The 19,103-nt window shown below is 50.8% G+C and overlaps 1 protein-coding gene across 2 annotated transcripts in view; it reads right to left on the bottom strand.

Annotated features, from left to right (window-relative positions):
* Positions 1-3,282: 3,282 nt before the first annotated feature.
* Positions 3,283-19,103, bottom strand: part of Abcg1 (ATP binding cassette subfamily G member 1) — a 54,723-nt gene continuing 38,902 nt past the window's right edge. For both annotated transcript variants that reach the window (XM_051187062.1, XM_051187061.1), the window contains exons 5-15: positions 18,094-18,144; positions 13,385-13,530; positions 11,915-12,038; positions 11,374-11,488; positions 9,703-9,851; positions 9,485-9,586; positions 8,420-8,588; positions 7,116-7,216; positions 6,747-6,905; positions 5,038-5,156; positions 3,283-4,009 (exon numbers count right to left, since the gene is read on the bottom strand). In XM_051187062.1, the coding sequence (XP_051043019.1) occupies positions 3,781-4,009; positions 5,038-5,156; positions 6,747-6,905; positions 7,116-7,216; positions 8,420-8,588; positions 9,485-9,586; positions 9,703-9,851; positions 11,374-11,488; positions 11,915-12,038; positions 13,385-13,530; positions 18,094-18,144 (1,464 nt within the window). In that variant the 3' untranslated portion in view covers positions 3,283-3,780. The remainder of the gene's footprint in view (positions 4,010-5,037; positions 5,157-6,746; positions 6,906-7,115; positions 7,217-8,419; positions 8,589-9,484; positions 9,587-9,702; positions 9,852-11,373; positions 11,489-11,914; positions 12,039-13,384; positions 13,531-18,093; positions 18,145-19,103) is intronic.

Here is a 19,103-nt window from a genome sequence, read left to right on the forward strand (position 1 = left end):
TGGCTGACTCCACAGTGGGTCAGACCATATAGCCAATTAGAATTCTTACCAGGCAGACCATGCATCTTCACACAGTAGAAACATAGATTTGACACCAAATGTATGTAAAAATTTTATATAAAATATTTTATTTGCAGTCTTTATTTCTTCCAAGTGTCTAACTTTACACTGACACAGTCTACAGTTGAGCTCCCCGGCTGGGTTCTGTCTGCCTTTCCATCACCTTCTCAGTCAGCTGGTGTCTTATCAATAGCCTGGATGGATTTTCCATTGGACTTTCATCTCCTGCACCACATGCATGGATAAATTTTGTCATTCCTCCTTGGAGTAAAGGTGATGGGAAATGCTTGGAGGCTGGTATGTTACTGACATGAAGGGAGAGACACAGAATAACACGATCTAACATGTGTGCGAGTGGGCCTGCACTTGTGCACATATGAGTTTGTACATGAGTGTGTGTGTGCAAATACACGAATAGCACAAGTTCATGGACACCAATGTCTCTGACCTGAAGTGGCCCAACAGTGGTGCCTTGGGAAGCTCAGATGGGAGAGAACAGGACTACCTCCATAGGACACAGTGAGGCAGGCCCCTCTGTGGGCTAGTGACATTCATCATGGGCATTTGGATGTAAGTTCCTCGACAAAGAGCAGACTGGCCTCTCATCTTGGCCTCCTCTTCAGTGGTAAAATGAGTGACCAAGTAGACAGCCACTGCACTGGTGTTGTGCTGGTGTCTAAGCACTCCCGGTCTATTTGCACTGTTTGAACAATGATGGCTGGAAAAGCCAGAGAGCAGGGACTCTGATGTGTGACACGGGCTCTGATGCTCCTCAGCACCTTGCCAGCCTCTTTCCGACTCAGCGCTACATAGATGAGCAGAGTAAAGTAGCTGCCTACTGGGGCAAGGCCTGAGAAAGGTCCCTTCCCTGACGCTGGGCTTGAAATGACACAGGGAAAGCAGATCAGTGAAGGTTTGTTTGACGGATGGACGGAGAAGCCAGAAAGGGGCAGCACAGTGCCCAGACACTGTCAAGGGAAGCCGCTCACCTCCGATGTTTTTCTGTTCTCACAGACACACCCAGAGGCATTTCCCCCCTCTGTTGTCTGCCCCTGGCTGATAAAATGACCTTTCTTTGGGCTTCTAAGATGGGTTTTACCAAAAAGCTGTATGTTCCATTTTCTGGTCCTAATGGTGCCCTCCCCCCATAAAAGTCTAGCATCTACTTCAGTGCTCAGGGACTTGTCCCCTCCCTGGAAGAACCCCTGGAGAGTTCAACTCTCTCTTGACAAAGGGTAGAAGAGGAAGCAGGAGAGGCTGGGGGAGGAGGTGGGCAGGATGGACAAAAGTGGGGGACTGGACAGAGGGCAGCAGCCCCGCCCTTGACCCAGCCTTTTCTGAATCTCAGCCTGGCAGGGCCCCACAGGCCTCACTCTCTGATGAGATCCCTGCAAATGCTGCCTAACATGAGGAGACAGTGTAGCCTTTAACCTGATGGAATCCTTCCTTTCAACTGAAGGAACTCAGCTAGGGATAAAAGGAAGGCCTGGGTCCTTACAGTCACATGGAACCCAACTACAAGGGAAGTCTGACTTTAACATCAAAGTCAGGAAGGGCACACACTGCCGGATACCACCTACCATGACAGAGACAAACAGGAAGAGGAAGACAAGGGAATGATCTAGAAAATCCAGACTGTGTCTCTGGAATCCAGACTATGTATGGTGGTAAGCAGAGCCACACATCTGGGCACCTGTAGACACTGGATGAGAGACAAGGATGTAGCATCCCTTAGTATGGCTGTTAGTCTTCCTCAGGTCTGCAGAACAAGTGGACAGTGCTGTCCTGTGAGGTGACTTCTGACCCCTTGCCTGTTGTGGTCAACATCCTTTCACAACTGCCCTTGTCATCCTGCCCATCAGCAGTGGACCAGCTCTGCCTATGGAAGGACCTCATTACATCCTCACTTACTAGGGGGTGGTGACAAGCTATTCACAGTGGCAAGGAGAAACCTGGACAGCAAAGAACTCCTCCAGATGGTGAGACATTCTTCCAGATATGAAACATGGACCACTCCACCTCTTTGATTGACAGCAGAGCAGTCTTAGTGGAGAAATGCAGCACCTGGTATATCCTGCCAAGCATGACCCATTACAGTAAGTGGAGACTCACGGGAGGAATGGGATCCTTGGCATTGACCTCAACAAGTCTGAGATCTGGCCACCCATCTCCCTTTTAACTCATACTTCTCCAGCCAACAGTATGCAGTTCCTCACTGGATACAATGTGACACCTAACATCTTGAAATTAAATGAAGAGGTTTTTTTTTTTTTCTTTTTAAATGAAGACTTTTATAAAGGCAGATCATGTCCCTGGTTAAAAGCTGAATCTAGAAGGCAATGCCATGTTTGTATAGAACAAGCAAACTGAAAATTACATTGTAATATGCATTTCAATTGTGTTCTCTATAAAAGATCTAGGAGTGAAAAAAATAAAAAGAATCTCTAAATATTTTTCAAAGCACATCCATGCGTTTAAGTAAAATTCGGACCCTTATCATTCTCTACAAGTAAGATATGAAAACTTCAAGGCCACAACCGAGGAATCTCAGGACCTGCCAGAGCATCATCTAGTGCAATTACTTACAGGCATGAAGGCTCAAGGGGGTAAACGGACCTAGCCACAAAAATACAGGCTTTTTCGGGAGACTCCATCCCAGGATGGGGGTGCTCTAGAAGCAAGCAGCTGAGTTTTCCTAAAGGGGACATCCACGGCACCTCCCCTTACTTGGCTGGCCTGCCCCTCACCAATGTCCCACTGTCCACTCCGCCCCCCCCTCCCATTTCCAGAGGCACAACCAACATGTCTTCAGGCCGGCTTCCCAGGCTTAGTGGAGGTAGTTAATGTGATTCATGAAGAAAGGGAAAATGCTCTTTAAAAATCAACAAAGTTGATCTACGTATTTCTTGGGCAAAATGAAAGTGGCCAGAAAAGTAGGAAGACATTATCTATTTCACTTAAAGCAGAAACATATGAAAGAAAGGTCTGGAAGGAAGGGGCCTGCTGACATCCCCCTCAGCATTGTTGACATCACTCTTCGTCCCTGCCAGCCCAGCAGCTGGTGTGGTGGTCTCCCTTGCCTGGAGCCCACGTCTGTCTGACTTCGGTGGTTGTGTCTGTGAGCCCCACTCGGTGGCTATGTGGGACTCTTCTATTTCTAAGCAAAGCATACCTTTCACACTCTGAATCAGTCCTCAAGAAGCACTGAAAAGGTACAATCTCTCAGAACGAATGAAATTTATCGACTTTGGCTCGGAAAGTGACTTCATCAGAAATGAGACGAACTTTAGAAAGATGAGACAGTCATCAAGTGCAGGCCCGCATGTGTGGACTTTCCCCCAAGATAGCCACCTCTCTGGGGACCAACATGGCCAACACTCCTCATCCCGGGCTAATGTGTCTCGGACTCCAGGAGGAAATCTACTGAGGAAGCCTCTTGTCCCCAGCTAGACCACAAGGTGACATTCTGCGCCGGTTGACTTTAAATCCTGCATGTAAAAAAACCCCAACCATCCTACATCTTCCTAGTTAAAGCTAGAAAAGGAAACGAACAGTTCCAACCCGGTGGGCAGAGGCGCTGAGCACTGGTCACCATCGACCTTCGTGGCCTCCAGGTTAGGTTGGGAGAGTCTGTGTCCCCAGGAGCAGGTACACTGCTGCCTCCCAGCAGTGCCCTTGGTCACAATGTCTGCTTTGCCTCCTTGCTGGCCTGCAGGTGTTTTACCTCTCGGCCCGGATTTTGTATCTCAGGACAAAATAAGCAATGAGCCGCAGAGAGACGAAGAAGATGCCTAAGACGATGAAGTCCAGGTACAATTTGGCATTCTCCACATCTAGCTCCCTCAGGATGGCCTCTGACTTCTGGAAGTGGCACGTCTCAGCAATGTCGCAGTGCAGATCCTCCCGGTCCAAGCCGTAGATGGAGAGGATGACCCCCTCGAAGCCGTATCTAGGAAAAGGAGCACCAGGTGTGAAGGATATCCATTGTGGAAGGTCACTCTGCTGGCTTCCCTTTCTAAGGGGTCCCCTCCCCTGCACTGCGTCCTGACTTCACAGCCATCTTCCTAAGACAACACCCTAGCAGCCTCTTTGTTTCTAATCCTGTTTCTTCCAAGGCCACCAGAGAAAATGTAAAATGGAACGAACCATATTTAACCCACTGGGACAATAAATAAAAAAATGCATTTGGCTTCCTTCAAATCCTGCACACCATTTTGGTCTAGTTATTTGTTGGATATCCTGGTGAGTACACTGGAGCATTTAAATAAAGCCCCTTTGGTCCAGCCTTGTCTTGCAGAACAAAAGCACCAATCTTTAGAAGAAAGGCGCTGGTCTCTGGTTTCCCAGAATTGGCAAGTGCACAGGCAGCTGAAAGTTTGTACAAGGGCTTTGTGTCTGTCTTGTTCTCCTGAACAATGTAGAGGGGCCTAAGCTGACACTCTAGGAAAGCAGCACTGTTCCCAGCATTGGCCTTTGTGATTCAGGGAAATGGCTGCAGCTGGGGGTGAGGGTGAGGACACAGGCCAAGTACTAAGGATGGACACTGACTGCCCTGCGAATGGCCAGTGTGCAGAGCCATTCAGCAGAGGGATGGACCTCTGCTAGACCATGGACCCAAAGAGCCATGAAACTCCTGCTGGAAGGTGCTGGGATGTTTCAGAGAGGGCACAATGTGCCTTTGTTGCACCTTGTTTAGGTTTTATAATCAGGGTCTTGTTGTGGCATTACATAAAATATGGAGGCACCCTTGGAAATGGCCAGAATGTGAGGGCATGCATGTTATAGCATCTTCAAAGAGGGAGTCTGCATGTACCTGTGTGCACTGGGAAGGTGAGGCACAAAACTAAGCAGCATATTCTTGGAGTCAGGATGCAGATTCGGTGGGCAGCCAAGCAGTGGCTTTTGTGAGTCCCTCCTCCCATCACCGGTCACTCAGTTCCTGGGCCCGCCCCTTCCACCGCCACTGCCCACTCATACCTGACATAGGAGATATAGGACATCCACTGTAAGTAGGCTGGGATCGTGTCAAAACTGACGAAGAATCCCGAGAAGAGCAGGACGGGGATGGCAGTCACAGGACCCACAAATGTAGCGACCTGGAGAAAGACCGGGTAGGGACATGAAGAGTATTCACTGAAGGGATCAGAAGGTCTCCCACCCACTCAGGTGACCCTGAGGACAGCCCCATTGGCTGAAAAGGAGGAATCTCAAAAGGCCAGTGTCTTCCTGGGATGACCAAGACCAGGATGTCAGCCAAAAATGTCCCCTGGCAGGGCCAGAAGTTAATCTCTTGAAGAGGGTCCCTGAAACCCCAGCGGAGGAAGGGGATCGAACAAAATAAATATTTTGTCCTGAGGGCAGAGGCCAACACTTTCTGGGAATGGCCTCTGAGGGGCTGTAGTGAACAATTTATAGCCATCCCTAGCTTGAGCTGACAATTGGGTAGGACCACCTCTCTGGCGGTCCCACACAAAAGTAGAGATGCTGGCATCAGCCAGCTGTGGCACCAAATGCCAAAGCCAGGTTTCAAGGAGCCCACGGGAACCACTGGGAGGCCCCTCCTCTCAGGTCTTGCTGTTAGTCTTGCTATGACAACACCTGGCAGACTGGCAAGTGGCTAGTCCCACTGGCCAAGCTCTGAGGGAAAGATTCAGGGTGTAAAGGTGATGTGCACGTTGTGTGTGGTGTTTGTGTTGTATGTACATGAGCTTAAAGGACATCCAGCACCCAGTCAGATTAACCCTCTGGGCTCCAAAGCTCTTGGAGGAGGGGAGGGGTGCAGAAGGGTCTGAAATGGTGAAATGGGTGGGGAGGGTCAACACAGGGGGTAAAGCCATTTATGAAGACATCATGGTTCTGATATGTGGGTGGGACTGTCAGGATGCATGGGCTACACTGGGGTGGAGGCCTACATGGGGGGGGGGTGACAGATGTTCTATGGGCCTGATCTAGGGCTGGTATACCCCAGGCCCTTCTTCAGAGTGTTGTTTCCTTATGACAATGCTATGAGGCAGACACCATGGCTACTCCTACCTCTGAATGAAGAACCTAGACCTGTAGGCCAGGAAGCCAATGCAGAGGAACTAGAGATGAACTGGGAAGCATGTGGTACCCAGAAGCCCTTGGAAGATGGCATGGACCCTCAAGAGCCTCTGGTGGCTTTGGCTTGTAAGAACAGGGAGGTAACTGTGGGTTGGAGATGAGACTAGGCTCAAGGAGACAGAGAAGGGCTATGTGAGGCTCAGGGTGAGGTGAAGAGTGGGTACCCACCATTGGTGTGCCAAGGAGTGGTCAAGGGGACCTACAGAGGCAAAACAGAGGATTGGAGAGCTTGGCCTCCATACCAGCTGTGCAATGCCAATCAATCAAGGCATCTCTGGTCCTTAGTCTTCCCTACCTGTAAAGTGGGGTTCTGCAGTATTCTTGATACAACATATGCTGACACTTGGAAAGCACTGTAGCCTCCTCATGTCTGGGCATGTGCAGTGTGTAGGCACCCCACTCTCTTAGTTCTCAGTAAGAAGATTGTCCTAACCACTGAGGGCAATGCCATTTATTCCCATGAGAACAGCTTTGTGAAGACTTCTGGAAGTTCAGGACAGAAGTAAGGGTATGGGGACCACCGAGCCTCATAGAGGCAGAGGGAAGCCCAGTGCTGTTGCTGTTCAGCACCTCCTTGGCTGTACCTGCAGAGATGTTGAGGCTGCTCCAATCAGCAGGCCTAAGGACTGGGCCACCAGCGAGGTCATGGTGCCAAGGGCAGCAAACAGCACAAAGCGCACGGCATCTGACGGCTGTGACGTCATCCAGTACACGATGCTGCAGTAGGCCACGGGAAACATGATCTGCAAACACAGAGCCTGTGTCCCTGGGAGCTCTGCTTGTCCCACCAGTGGACGGTTGTCTCCTGTGGCCCTTCCGGTTGCAGACCCCCCCAAAGATCCCATCGAACCCTGCTTTGCCTCTCAGTAGAACATTAGTAGAAACAAGTCCCACCCAGCCCTGTGAGTGTGGAAAATTCCTGTCCCCTATTGCCAGTCACCGGGCTCATATACCTGGAAGGGGACATCAGCCATGGTCTTGGCCAGGTAGTAGGCCTTCAGGCTGTACCAATAGTTCAGGTGCTCTCGGAGGAAGACACTCATCTCCAGGGGAACTAGGACATGAAGGTAGAAGAGACTGGTTAGGTGGGCACAGCCAATGAGTCAGACATGCACATGAATGGCCCTGGGCCAAATCCTAGCAGTTCTGACCTATGTCACAGTGTGGGCCAACACTCCAGTACTCGGACTTTAAACAAAAGATGGAACCAGACTCATTGGTCTGGAAAAAGGAAATCATCAGCCATTTCTGTAATCTAGAGAGTTATGCGGTGGTTTGAATGAGAAGTAACCCCACACAGGCTCATGTCTGTGAACACTTGGTCCCCAGAAGGTGGCGCTGTTTAGGGAGGTCATAGAACCTTTAGGAGGGGGAGCCTCGCTGGAGTAAGTGCATCGCTGGAGGAAGTGCATCGCTGGAGGAAGTGCATCGCTGGAGGGTGGGATTTAAGGGTTTGTAGCCTCCACCTATTTCCTGTTTTCATCTGCTGCTTCATATATGCAGATGTATGCCTATAGGCGTGCCCCACCTTCCCCTCATTATGGATGCTGGCTCTGGAACTGTACACCAAAAATAAATGCTTTCTTCCTTAATGTGCTTTTGGAAAAAAAAAATTGATCCAAGGGGTCACATGAAGACTCAGAACAGACCATGTCCCTAAGAACACCAAGTGTCCCCATGGTGGCTAATGGGACCATTCTGACAAGCCCTGTCCCTGCTGGACTCATCAGCTCTCTAATCACTAGATTTCTGCTTTGTACCTGGCAGCCTAATGTGGCCAGAGGTAACCACCCTAGGCCACCTGAATAGCTGAACTCCACTGGTCAGGTGGGCACAGGCAGCAAGTCAGATGTGAAGGTCTCTTCAGTAGCAAACTTTGGTGAATTTCTCTCCATTGTCTTTCATTGAGATGCAAATCGTCTGTACTAAACATAGTATCTCTGTCTCTCTGTCTGTCTCTCTCTCTCTCTGTGTGTGTGTGTGAATGTGAGTGTACTCTGTACGTGAGCAGGTACCCACAGAGACCAGAGGCATTGGATTCCCTGCAGCTAGTGTTTATAAATGGTTGTGAGTCATTCAACATAGGTGATGAGAGCCAAGTCCTGGTCCTGTGACAATACAACCTGTTCTGTCAACATATAAAGGTTGAATTTGAAGCTTCAACACACTGTGTGCATAAAAGTCATGCCCGACCAAGACAAGGCCTCAGTTGCCATGGCTCAGGAGGAGTATTGGCTAGAAGGGAAGGGACACTCACAGGTCAGAACAGTGGGCATGAGGGCGGCAAACATGAGGAACAGCATGGAGAAGAACAGGAAGCCAGAGTTGCTCAGGACCTTCTTGGCTTCGTTCCCAATCCCCAGGTACAGCAGGCCAATGAGGAGGCCGATCCCGATGTGTGAGGTGATTCTCAGATGTGTCAGCACCTAAGGGCAGGCACAACTCTCATCCAGTGCACTAGCATGCAGGGGAGAACAAGCCCGAGACCCTGGAGGCAGCGGACTCTGACTCCCATGACAGAGATCCTATCAGCCACCTTCCCTTTCCTTCAGGAAAATAATCAAAGCCTTATCACTGCATGCATGTAAGCACACATGTGTATGTACACACATGTGTATATACACACATACACATGTCTGTACACATACACTCACAAATGCATGCACACACCCATACTCATACACACACACACAGACATGCGCACATACACACACAGACACGCACACACATACACGCATGCACGTGCACGTGCACACGCACACACACCAAGCCCATGTACTTCCGAAACAGGATCTCTATCTATGCTTTTCCGCTTCTCTTCAAAGCTGGTGAACAAGGCTGGTCTCCCTCAGAGGAGACAAAGCAATGGTGGGGACGGCTGCACTGGATGCCTCCTGCTAAGCTGTGGCTTGTGCTGCTATGACCATGAACCCATGGTAAGTTACAGGTCTTCCAGCTCAGGGCCCTGAGGCTACACTGGATTTCAGCCTCCTCAGGCAGGCAGCACAGTGCTAACCAACTTCCATCACCCCTGCCTCCCTCTCTGCATGCTCCCAGGTCTGTGCCTTCCTCTAGCACTTTTGTACATGTCCTTTGGGGTCTGGAGTGAGAAGACAGATGGGGCCAAGCCCACCTCGACCCACAGCACATATATGACACCAGCAAGACACACACTGGGTCCTGTGACCTTTTGTTACTGCAGCACAACAATGACAGCTGACTGATACAAGCTAAGGAACAGCAACTTGAAGTGTGTGTGTGTGTGTGTGTGTGTGTGTGTGTGTGTGTGTGTGTGTAAACAGGCCATCAAGGACACCCTTACCGAGTCCCGCATGATGCTGAGGAAGGTCCTCTTGAAAAGGATGCAGAATTGGGTGAGGCAGCTGGCCGAGAAGCTGTGACAGCCTTCCATGGAGGCAGAGTCCTGAGGACACATGGTGAAGGGGGTGAGTGAGCCTTCTGCCCACCATGCCCTCCTTGCTCAGGAAAGGCTCTACAGGACCCATCTCCAGACCACTCCAATCCCCCCACCTGCTTTACCTCCTCAGCAGGCCGGTGCCAAAGAAATGGGTTCACATCTGAGTCGCCCCCGAGATCTCTCTTATAGTCAGAGTCACACATGCCCTCCCTCACGGCTCTCACTAGGCGGCTGTTCTGATCACCGTACTCGCCTGATGCCACTTCCATGACTGCAGGAGAGGACATGGAAGGTGAAGTGAGACGGGGACTCCTGGGAAGGAGCGCCACAGTGCTGATGGGAACTGAGGGTCTCTGTCACTTTATGACAGCAAGGTCTGTATGGTAATGGGAATGCTTTAAAAGTGAGTTATGGTCATGCCTGAGAGCCACAGCAGTGGGTTGCTGATTGATTGATGTTCCCTCAGAACCCCCAGTAAGCCATTCATGGTGTCAGGAGACCAGAAATGCAAACAAACAAACGTGTGTCATGCTGTCAGCTCACGCAGAAAGCGAGGAACGCATGCATCTATGCCATGACCATCTGCACACTGAATGCCTTGCTCTGGGCCAGCATGGGCTGGAGTGGGAGATCAGTAGGAGGAAGCTGGGCTCCCTGCTGAGTAAAAGGGTGGTCCACAGGGGAGGGCTGCCCACAGCACCCAGGTCTATTGCTCTGAGGCTGGAGACCGAGGGCCACACCCCTCACTTCCCAGCAAGCAGCTTCTCCCCTGGTTTTCCTCACATGCCTACTGTGGCTACTGACTGGTCCCCTCTCACTCCATGGTAACCACAATTTGTTGTTGTCTAGAGACCTGTGTGTCCTGTTCCCACATACACACCTCCCTGTGTAGCACAGCCCTCATCTCTATACCATGCTGCTCATGTTCAAAGACCCCCTCCTCCCCTGTACCCATCAACAAACCAGCAGCTCCTTTTCTAAGTGGCACATCAAGCTGAAGCCAGGACAGGTTGGGCACCTCTGGAAAAGCGTCACTCACAGCACCAAGCAAGCCCCCAGCACTGACCAATCCACCTCTAAACTCCTTGGGGGTAATCACGCCACTCCTAAAACCCTGGGCAGAGACACCCTCATCTCACCAGACACGTGCCATCTTCACACCTGTCCTCCCCTCTGCGGCCACTCTCTTCCCCTTCCCCGATGAACAGGGCCTATTGCCGGCTCTTCTCTCTTACTCTCTCTTGGGAGGTGAGGGAATAAGCCAACTACAAACAAGATCTTCCCCCTTGGCTTTTAAATATGCCCAGTTCTTTCCCTTACCTGTCTCCTCCCATCCCTCCCCACTCTGTGGTAGTATGCTTCTTGTGGGTGAGGAACATTCCCATGGTCAAGGACTCCTGACCACAAGTTGGGAAATGACATATAGAGCCCTGGGAGCTGAGTGGCCAGATGTTTGAAAGAAATACAGCTGTGGAAGGGTTGTCCGGCTGAGCTTTGTGCGTGTCTCTGAGTAGCAGGGTGCTTATAGAGAAGCAGGCACGGATGTAGCACAGGTCCTAAGTCTAGTGACCAGTGTCTCATAGAGGGGATACCTAACGGACAGAGGGTGAGGCCAAGCAAAGACAGGGCAGAGCCTGGAGAGAGGCCTGCCTGAGCTACCACCACACAATGGCCTGTTTCTGCTCCACTGATGAGATATGGCAGTGACTCCAGACTCAGGCATCAGGTCACAGTGGAACACAGAAGACTGGGAGGGGCTTCCCTTTCCTTCCAGCTGGGTGGGCTTTACTCACCAAAGTCCGCAGGGTTGTGGTAGGTAGGGCAGTTCAGACCCAAATCCCTCAAATACGGCACAAGATTTGAGACCTTTCCCCGGTATACACACTGTCCTTGACTCAGGACGTAAAGCTGAGGGAGAAGAAGAGAGAAACAAAGAGAGAAATGCATCAATCACAGCCTTCATCTCTGGAAAGCAACAGAGGCTCTCACTCAGTCAGTCCTTCAATCGGGTCAGCCTGCTTGTCAGTCAGCCTGTCAGCCAGCCAATCAGCTTGCCCATTGGTCAGCCAGCTTGTCAGCCAGCCAACCAGCTTGCCCGTTGGTCAGCCAGCTTGTCAGCCAGCCAGCCGGCCAGTTATTCAATCAACCAGTCATTTAGTCAGTCAACCAGCTAGTTAACCAGCCAGTCAACTAATTACCCTGAAAACTAGTAGAAAGAATAAGGACCCAGGGTCTAATTTCCAAGGCTATCTCTCAGTCTCGTCAGGGATCTTCAGATGGAATCTGGGGTGGAGATCTAGGTCAAGGACCTGGACAAGGGTGGGGCCCATGTACCTGGTCAAAAAGCTCAAAGAGCTTGGCGCTGGGCTGGTGGATGGTGCAGACGATGGACCGGCCGCCCTGGGCCAGCCCTTTCATGAGCGATACCACCTGGAAGCAGGAGGCGCTGTCTAGGCCACTGCAAGTTAAAGACACCATGAAAAGCTGAGAATGTGAGGGGCAAGCCCAGTGCCCCAGGTCTTGGGGGACTGAGCAGTCACTGCTGAGGGAGGGCCTTGTCACAAGACCTGTGGGTGCACTCCAACCTCATGCTCTTCTCAACCTGTGTAAGTAACTGTTCAAGGGTGGCACTTTGGAGAGGGTTGTGTGCACTGTATGTCTCTCCTGGCAAGAATGCAGGAGCCCAAAAGATTACTGGAGGACTGGTTCTGGGATGGGGAGGGGATCCCCACCTGTCTTGGCAAGAGACATCAGAACTGTCCAGGTAAATAGCTGGGCTCCAAAGTAAGCACTGAGGCCTGGCAGTCAATAGTCCCAATGCCACATCCTTCGCCCACTTGGGGTCTGTTTGAGGGGGTGGGCTGAGCTGTGACTGTGTTCCTTTCTGATGTTTTATTGACTATACTGAAGCCTTTTTTGGGGAGGTATCATCCTGAGGAATGCAGGGTTTGGCCAGGACCTGGCACCCTTGGGTGAATTCTCTTCTCTCCTCTCCTGCTTGAACACTCCCAACCCCATCTTGTTTCTACTATGCAGCTCCCAACAAGGAGAATGAGTCACAGTGGGCAGCCATGAGCGCTCACTTTCCCCCAGGGTTCTTGCAGTTGTCTTTTGGGTGCTCCTAAGGACCACCCACTGTGAGCCAGGCACTCAGTGTAACCCTCCCTGGGATGCTGGAGATGGCTCTCAGTTCAGTGGTCATCCATGAGATAAGTACACAGTGGGAAGGAGATGACAAAGTCTGGATAAAGTCAGTCAGGACAGACACCAAGTAGCCAGCCTCCTTTGTTGGGAATGTCTGAATACAACACAATTGCAAGAAAGATGGGCTGACTAACTAGTGATCAGTGTGCCCCAGAGCCAGGACTTGAGACCAGCATCTCCCCAAATGTAAGCAGGTGTGTCCAGGACAGAAGCCAAAATTCCCATGGTCACACAAAGGCAGTGAGCCACTCAAAAAGGGAGGGGGTATTCAAAACACAGGAAATCATTCTCCTTCCTCAGAACACCCCACAACACTATCCTTCAGGGTGCTATACCACTGGTAGCTCCAGAACAAGGAAGAAAGGGACACTAGGGGCTGTTTCCAAACTCCAACCACTTCTCCATATTCAGTACCCCACCTCCCAAGTGCACACAAGCCTCTGGGCCAGTGGCTTTATTCCATCCCACAGATGGGGCAGTCTCTTGAAGCTCCTCCAAGGCCACACCAAGATGGCAGGCCCACCTCTAAGGAGCTCAGAATAGACTCCAGAAGGGATTCTTCCCTGTCCTTCCCTGGTCACCAGTCAGACCTAGGCTTACCTGGTGGGCTCATCGAAGAACATGACAGGAGGGTTATTGACCAGCTCCAGTGCAATCGCCAGGCGCTTCCGCTGGCCTCCTGATAGGCTCCCCGTCCGTGTATTGGCACAGGGCAGCAAGCCCAGGGCTGTTAGAATTTCCTTAACCTGCCAGCAACAAACCCAGAGTCTCTATTAGGAAACAACCTTCCAACTGCATAGCTATCAGGGACACAGGCTGAGCTCTGTGGGATGTCTTGCCCTGCTGGGCACAACCCTGCTAGTTCATACACAGATGTCTACACTGCTGGGTTGTCCCAGGCCAATCCAAGTGAGTGGCAGGTGCTGTCTCTAAACCTGTGGTCCCGACTGGAGGGACAAGCAGAACTGTCAAGAGGCAAGAAGCATGCTGGGAGTTCAAGTCAAGGGCTGGAGTCTTCACTCAGCCTCTGGCTGGTGATCTGATGTCATCCTTCACTTCTAATCCAAGCCTAACGTCTGGCATGAAGAAATGGCCTATAAATATTTGATCAGGGATGGATTAATGAACACATAAACAGATGGATGATCAGGTCTGTGGCCAGCACAAAGGATCACTGGCTATCAAACGCAGTAATGACTGCAAAGTGTCCTGTTGGAACACTCGGCACACAGTAAATACCCAACAGTTACCACCCTCGTTTTTTCGTCTCATATGAAGCATGTGAGTGAGTTTCCTGACACCCCCCCCAAGCCATCCCTGTCAGGATGCCAATGGGGGGGGTAAACGGTGAGTGGCTCAAGGCAGCAAGTACACCTATGTTGTAAGTGACACAGTGGCCACCCTGTGCTCAGGGCCCTGAGATGATGGCTGAGAACAGAGACAGGCCAGTTAGTTGTGTGCAGGCAGAGTCCTCTGGTTGGCCTAGGGTGGTGACCTAGTATTATCTCAGGGTCCAAACAGGTCGGCAGACTCTTGGGAAGAAGAGGCTCATCCAGCTGCCACATCCCTGCCAGGCTCTTCTCCAGGGTACTCAGTGACTCCCTCCAGAGTTTGCCCAGAGGCAGGACAGCTCCGAGGCAGCCAGTCCCTGGTGGCCATACCAGGAAGACCTTGGCCAGAGGCTTCTCTGGGGAGATGAGGTCATCCAAGAGGAGGAGAACTCAAAAGAAGAAAACTTTCCACTCTGGACTTCGGGATTATTTATGCGTGGTCAGTACAGACTGAAACTCTGGTGACAGAGCCACTGGGAATCCAGTGCTGGCGGGGCTGGGAGCAGGCATGGAGCACAGTCCAGGGACCTGTGACCAAGTGCTGCTCTGTCTATCCTCACTGATGCCACCATGTCATGGAATGCCATGCCTCTGAGAGGTGACTGTCAGCCTGGGAACAGCTCCAGTGTGGCTGTCCAGGAAGGGCCAGAGCGGTGGCACCACAGCGAACAGGCCTTTCTTTCCCGCAGTTCTGCTTCTTGCCACAGTGCCTGCCGCTTCCGGCACAAGGCTTCCATCCTCTTCCAGGCAGCTGGCGGATCTGTCAGAGTGGCTAGAGTCCTTTCCTCTGTGGGAGCATTCCAAACACTAAGTGTACCCCCTTTCTTCACTTTCGTGGCAGGTAAGTGGAAACAGAGGCCACCAGTTGGTGGCTGTCTGTCCTGCCCACATGACTATGTTTCTACAACCATCAGGCCTGGCTCATTTCTCCAGCCTTGTCTCAGAAGTAATTCCATCCAGGTTGGCTTTGGTTTAAAAGTAGCCAGAAAGAAAAACAAAAACAAAACAAAACAAAACACAAAAACCAACAGGGTCATTGTTTTTATGTTACCCTAAATAAGCAAACCAACAAAAAGCAAAATAAAACAAAACAAAACAAAACAAATACCCACGGCCACTTATAATTCAAGTCCTCCTGGGGTCTCATCCACCACCTCAGGGATTGTCTCAGCAGCCCCAGACTGGCCCATGGCAACGTCCCTCTCAAGGAAGCAGCTACACCAGAGGGTTCCTCGTGGCCAAGTTGCCTTTTCTGGGAAACAAGGGAGTCTGTGAACAACATACTCCATGATGTACTAGAACATTCCATTCCATTGTTTTTTCCACATGCTATACCAAGCATTCACTGAGGAGCTTCAAGAGCTGCCGGGAAATGAGTCAGGGTAGTGTTCAGTTGCAAATCTGTCCTTGAGACATCGGTTATGGGCTATTAGAAGAGGCAGGAACTGTGTTCATCTGAGAAGAGGGCCGTAGCAAGTTGAGAACTCTGGTAAACAAACACATGAAGGAAATGCCAGCGCCTCAATCCTACATGGCTGGCTTATTATGACACTCAACACAGAGACCACTATCGGATGATGTTTAGGCCTGACTCTCTCGGGGACCTTTCTTGGACCAAGATGATTGAGGATGTGCACATGTAAGTCTTGTCAGTCTGAGGCCTAGCTCTGACTTCTCCCAGAAGGCTCCAGGCTTCTCCAAAGGCTGCTGTCTTCCACTCCAGCAGAAGAGTGGGCTGGAAGCTAGACTCTGGCAGCACCAAACAGCATCACAGGCAAAGTGGCATGGGAGGCCAAATGCCTGCCTCACAGTGGTCATCTGCTCAGAGGCCTGAGTCACATGAAGTCTACTTCCCCAGCTACATGTGGAGAAAGGCTGGCCACAGAGCCACAGCTGTGGAGAAATAGCCCTGCCTCCATCTCTCCATCCTACACTCACATTGACCTTAGGGTCTGAAAGACTTGAGCCACAGAGGACCGGATGGGAGGCAGTCCCAGAGCTACCACAGTCTTCTGATCCACAAGGATGCTCCAAAGGGGACAACTCCACCCGGACTTCCTTCTGGCTTCTGATGGTTCCACTGCTGTTCCGGCAGCAGGTGACCTTCAGGTGACCGTCCTTCTCATCAGTAGAAGATGGAATGCAGGGCAGGGAGTGCTGGAGCAGACAAAGGATGGAGGACCCTGCCCATTGGTCCTTTGGTGTGGGTTTCAGGCTCATCCTGGCTCACAGTGTTCTGATGCTTGGTTTCCTCTCTTTCCTTTTTCCTTTCCAGAGCTTTCTTTTGTCATCCCAACAGTTGCTTGACTTGAGTCAGCTCGGACTGCCATGACAAAGTATCTCAACCTGAGGGCATAGACACTGAAATGCCAGCTAGGCGTGTGCCCGAGGTGTGGTGGCTGGCACTGGTTCTTCCCAGCCCCTCTTGATTCCTCTCTTCTGGGCTTGCAATTGGTAATTTTCTCTCCTGAGTGTGCTTGTGCCCTGGCCACCTCTTCTTGTAAGGATACTGACACTGGATCAGAGCCATCCCAATAACCCCGTGTTATCTTAATCATCTCTGCAAGCAGCCTGTTAATTCTGAAGGACTAGGGTTAGAATTTTAGCATAGCCTCTTAGGGGAGGGGGTTCAGCCCCTAAGCATGTCTCTCCTTGTCTTCATTCTTAGGGACAGTGGAGGTAGAGAAGAGGGTGGGAGTCAAGGGAGGTGTGTGGGGGGGTGGGCAGTGGTATCCTTCTCAGTCACATTATTCAGAAAAGACTGGAGACTACAAAGGCTCTTGAAGCTCACTCCCCACCATAAGGTCACAAGCCCCTTCTGTTGCCCACATGTGGCCCCCATATCTTCTCTGTGTTGGGTACAAATGGTCCCATTTCTTCCCCTCAACTTCAGAACAAGAGAATTCCACAGGAAACACTTATAGTGGTTCCAGGGAGCTGTTTTCATCTCAGAAATGAGTTCCCCCACTCCACACTGCACACCCCAGTACCATAATAGAGAATCCCAGTGCAGTGAGGGTCGCATGAAAAAGTGGAAGGGGGAGTCCTAGGCTGCTCAGGGCTGCCCGAAGTTGCTTTTTCACAGCCAGCCTTAATCTACACCTCATTCGTCATTTGGGGCAGTAAAAGGAGGATGCATGTGAGAAGAATTATAAAAAACCCTTCCTTAGGTAAGTATTTAATGATGTCCTGCTAAACAATGCATCTCACATGATACTATCAATGTCCCTGGCAACTACCAGGCAACTGCACTACCCACATTGCCTGGCATTGGGGAGTTTCTGCTACATTTATTTCAGCAGAGCATTCCAGTAGCACTAGGGACAGCAAAGATGACAAGGCAAGCTGAGCTTCTCCCCTAGCCTGTGAAGAAGGACTGATCTGCAAGCCTCGTCCCCTCCCCATGACCTCCTGGGGCTCCTGCTGGGTCCTGCTTGCTTCCTTCCCTGCTTCTTAAGGGTTCAGGAGTCAGGAAAACTGATAAAATGGAGGAGGAAAGTCTCAGATAATCTGGGAATGTTTTTATTTTCTTTTTGAAAGACTGGTTAATAACACATAAGAGCCCAATTCCTCCTTGCAAAGGTATGTGGGTGGAGGAGGTTATTTTTAAACCAATGACTAAACCATCTCCACTGTCAGCATTTCATAAAAATATATTTTAATCTGAAATGTATTAAACACCCAAGGGGGTGGAGCCCTTGGCCAGGTCCTGAGGTTAGCATCTTCTAGCCATGGGGTGGGGGCTAAGGCTGCAGACTGCTCAATCTAATCATCAATCTATTCCCAGAACCATCTCTCCTGGACTTCAGCCATTGCACCCTGCCACGCCCTTTCTGATGCCCACATATACACCCAAGGAGAGGCATATATAATATATATGAAAAAAAATGTAGAAGAGAGGAATAAGCCCTCCCTGACAATCTCCACATGGGCTTCCATCACGATGTGGGCCACGTGTGGTTGGAGCATCACACTCACCATCTCTCGTCTGCCTTCATCCTTCTCCTGCAGCTTCAGATGTGCAGACACCTGTAGGTAATAATGACAACAGTGAGGTAGCATCTGGAAGGATGGGTACCACAGGATCTAAGCAAGGTCCAGGGCCACACCACGGTTAACACCACACCATGGTTCAAAGCCACACCAGGGCCCACAGTCCCAGCAACTTTTAAGCTGCTTGATGGATTCATGAGATTTTTTTTTCTCACTTAAATGGCCTTATAGACGTAGGGTCTAGGAGAGCTATATGGGTCTGCTATGCTTCTGGTTATCTCAGGTGTCCCCATGAGGTGTCTGTTCCAGCACAGGGACAAGGAAACCCTAGGCAGCAGGGTTTGAAGGCAGCCTGGGAGGGGACCAGTAGAGCATCAGGTGCTAAACCACTGCTGACTTGAAGTTGTCACCCTGGAAGGATCTGCAGATAGCAGGCGTGTGACAACAGGGTAAACTTCCTGGTTTGTTTACTCAGATCCTGTTTACATGTGTTTACAGTGTTGCATGGCATCCCCTGCCTTGCAGTATAATATGGGGTCCTGGCCTTGCAGTATATTATGGTGTTCCCAACCTTGCAGTATAATGTGGGTTCCCAGCCTTGCTGTATAATATGGGTCCCCTGCCTTGCAGTGTAATATGGCTTCCTAGCCTTTCAGTATAATGTGAAACCCTGAGACAGAATCACCTAGGCCAGGTTCAGCCTGTTTCAATTAAACCAGACTCTATGTTCTTGGGCACACCTGCCTCAGTTCCCTCACCAGAACAAAAATGAGTTTAAACTCTACCTCCTCATTTGGCAAAGTTTCTAAAGGGGTCAAATGAGAGACTGAGAGGCAAGCCGTGTGTGTGTGTGTGTGTGTGTGTGTGTGTGTGTGCGCGCGCGTGCGTGTGTGTGTGTGTGTGTGTGTGTTACTGAAGAGGCCCCAGGCCTCAGATGGGGGACAAGGGAAGGCCTACATCACCTCTACCAGGCCAGCTGCCTATCTTGTGACCTC

This window comes from Phodopus roborovskii, unplaced genomic scaffold (genome assembly GCF_943737965.1).
Source record: "Phodopus roborovskii unplaced genomic scaffold, PHOROB, whole genome shotgun sequence".
Lineage (NCBI taxonomy): Eukaryota > Metazoa > Chordata > Mammalia > Rodentia > Cricetidae > Phodopus > Phodopus roborovskii.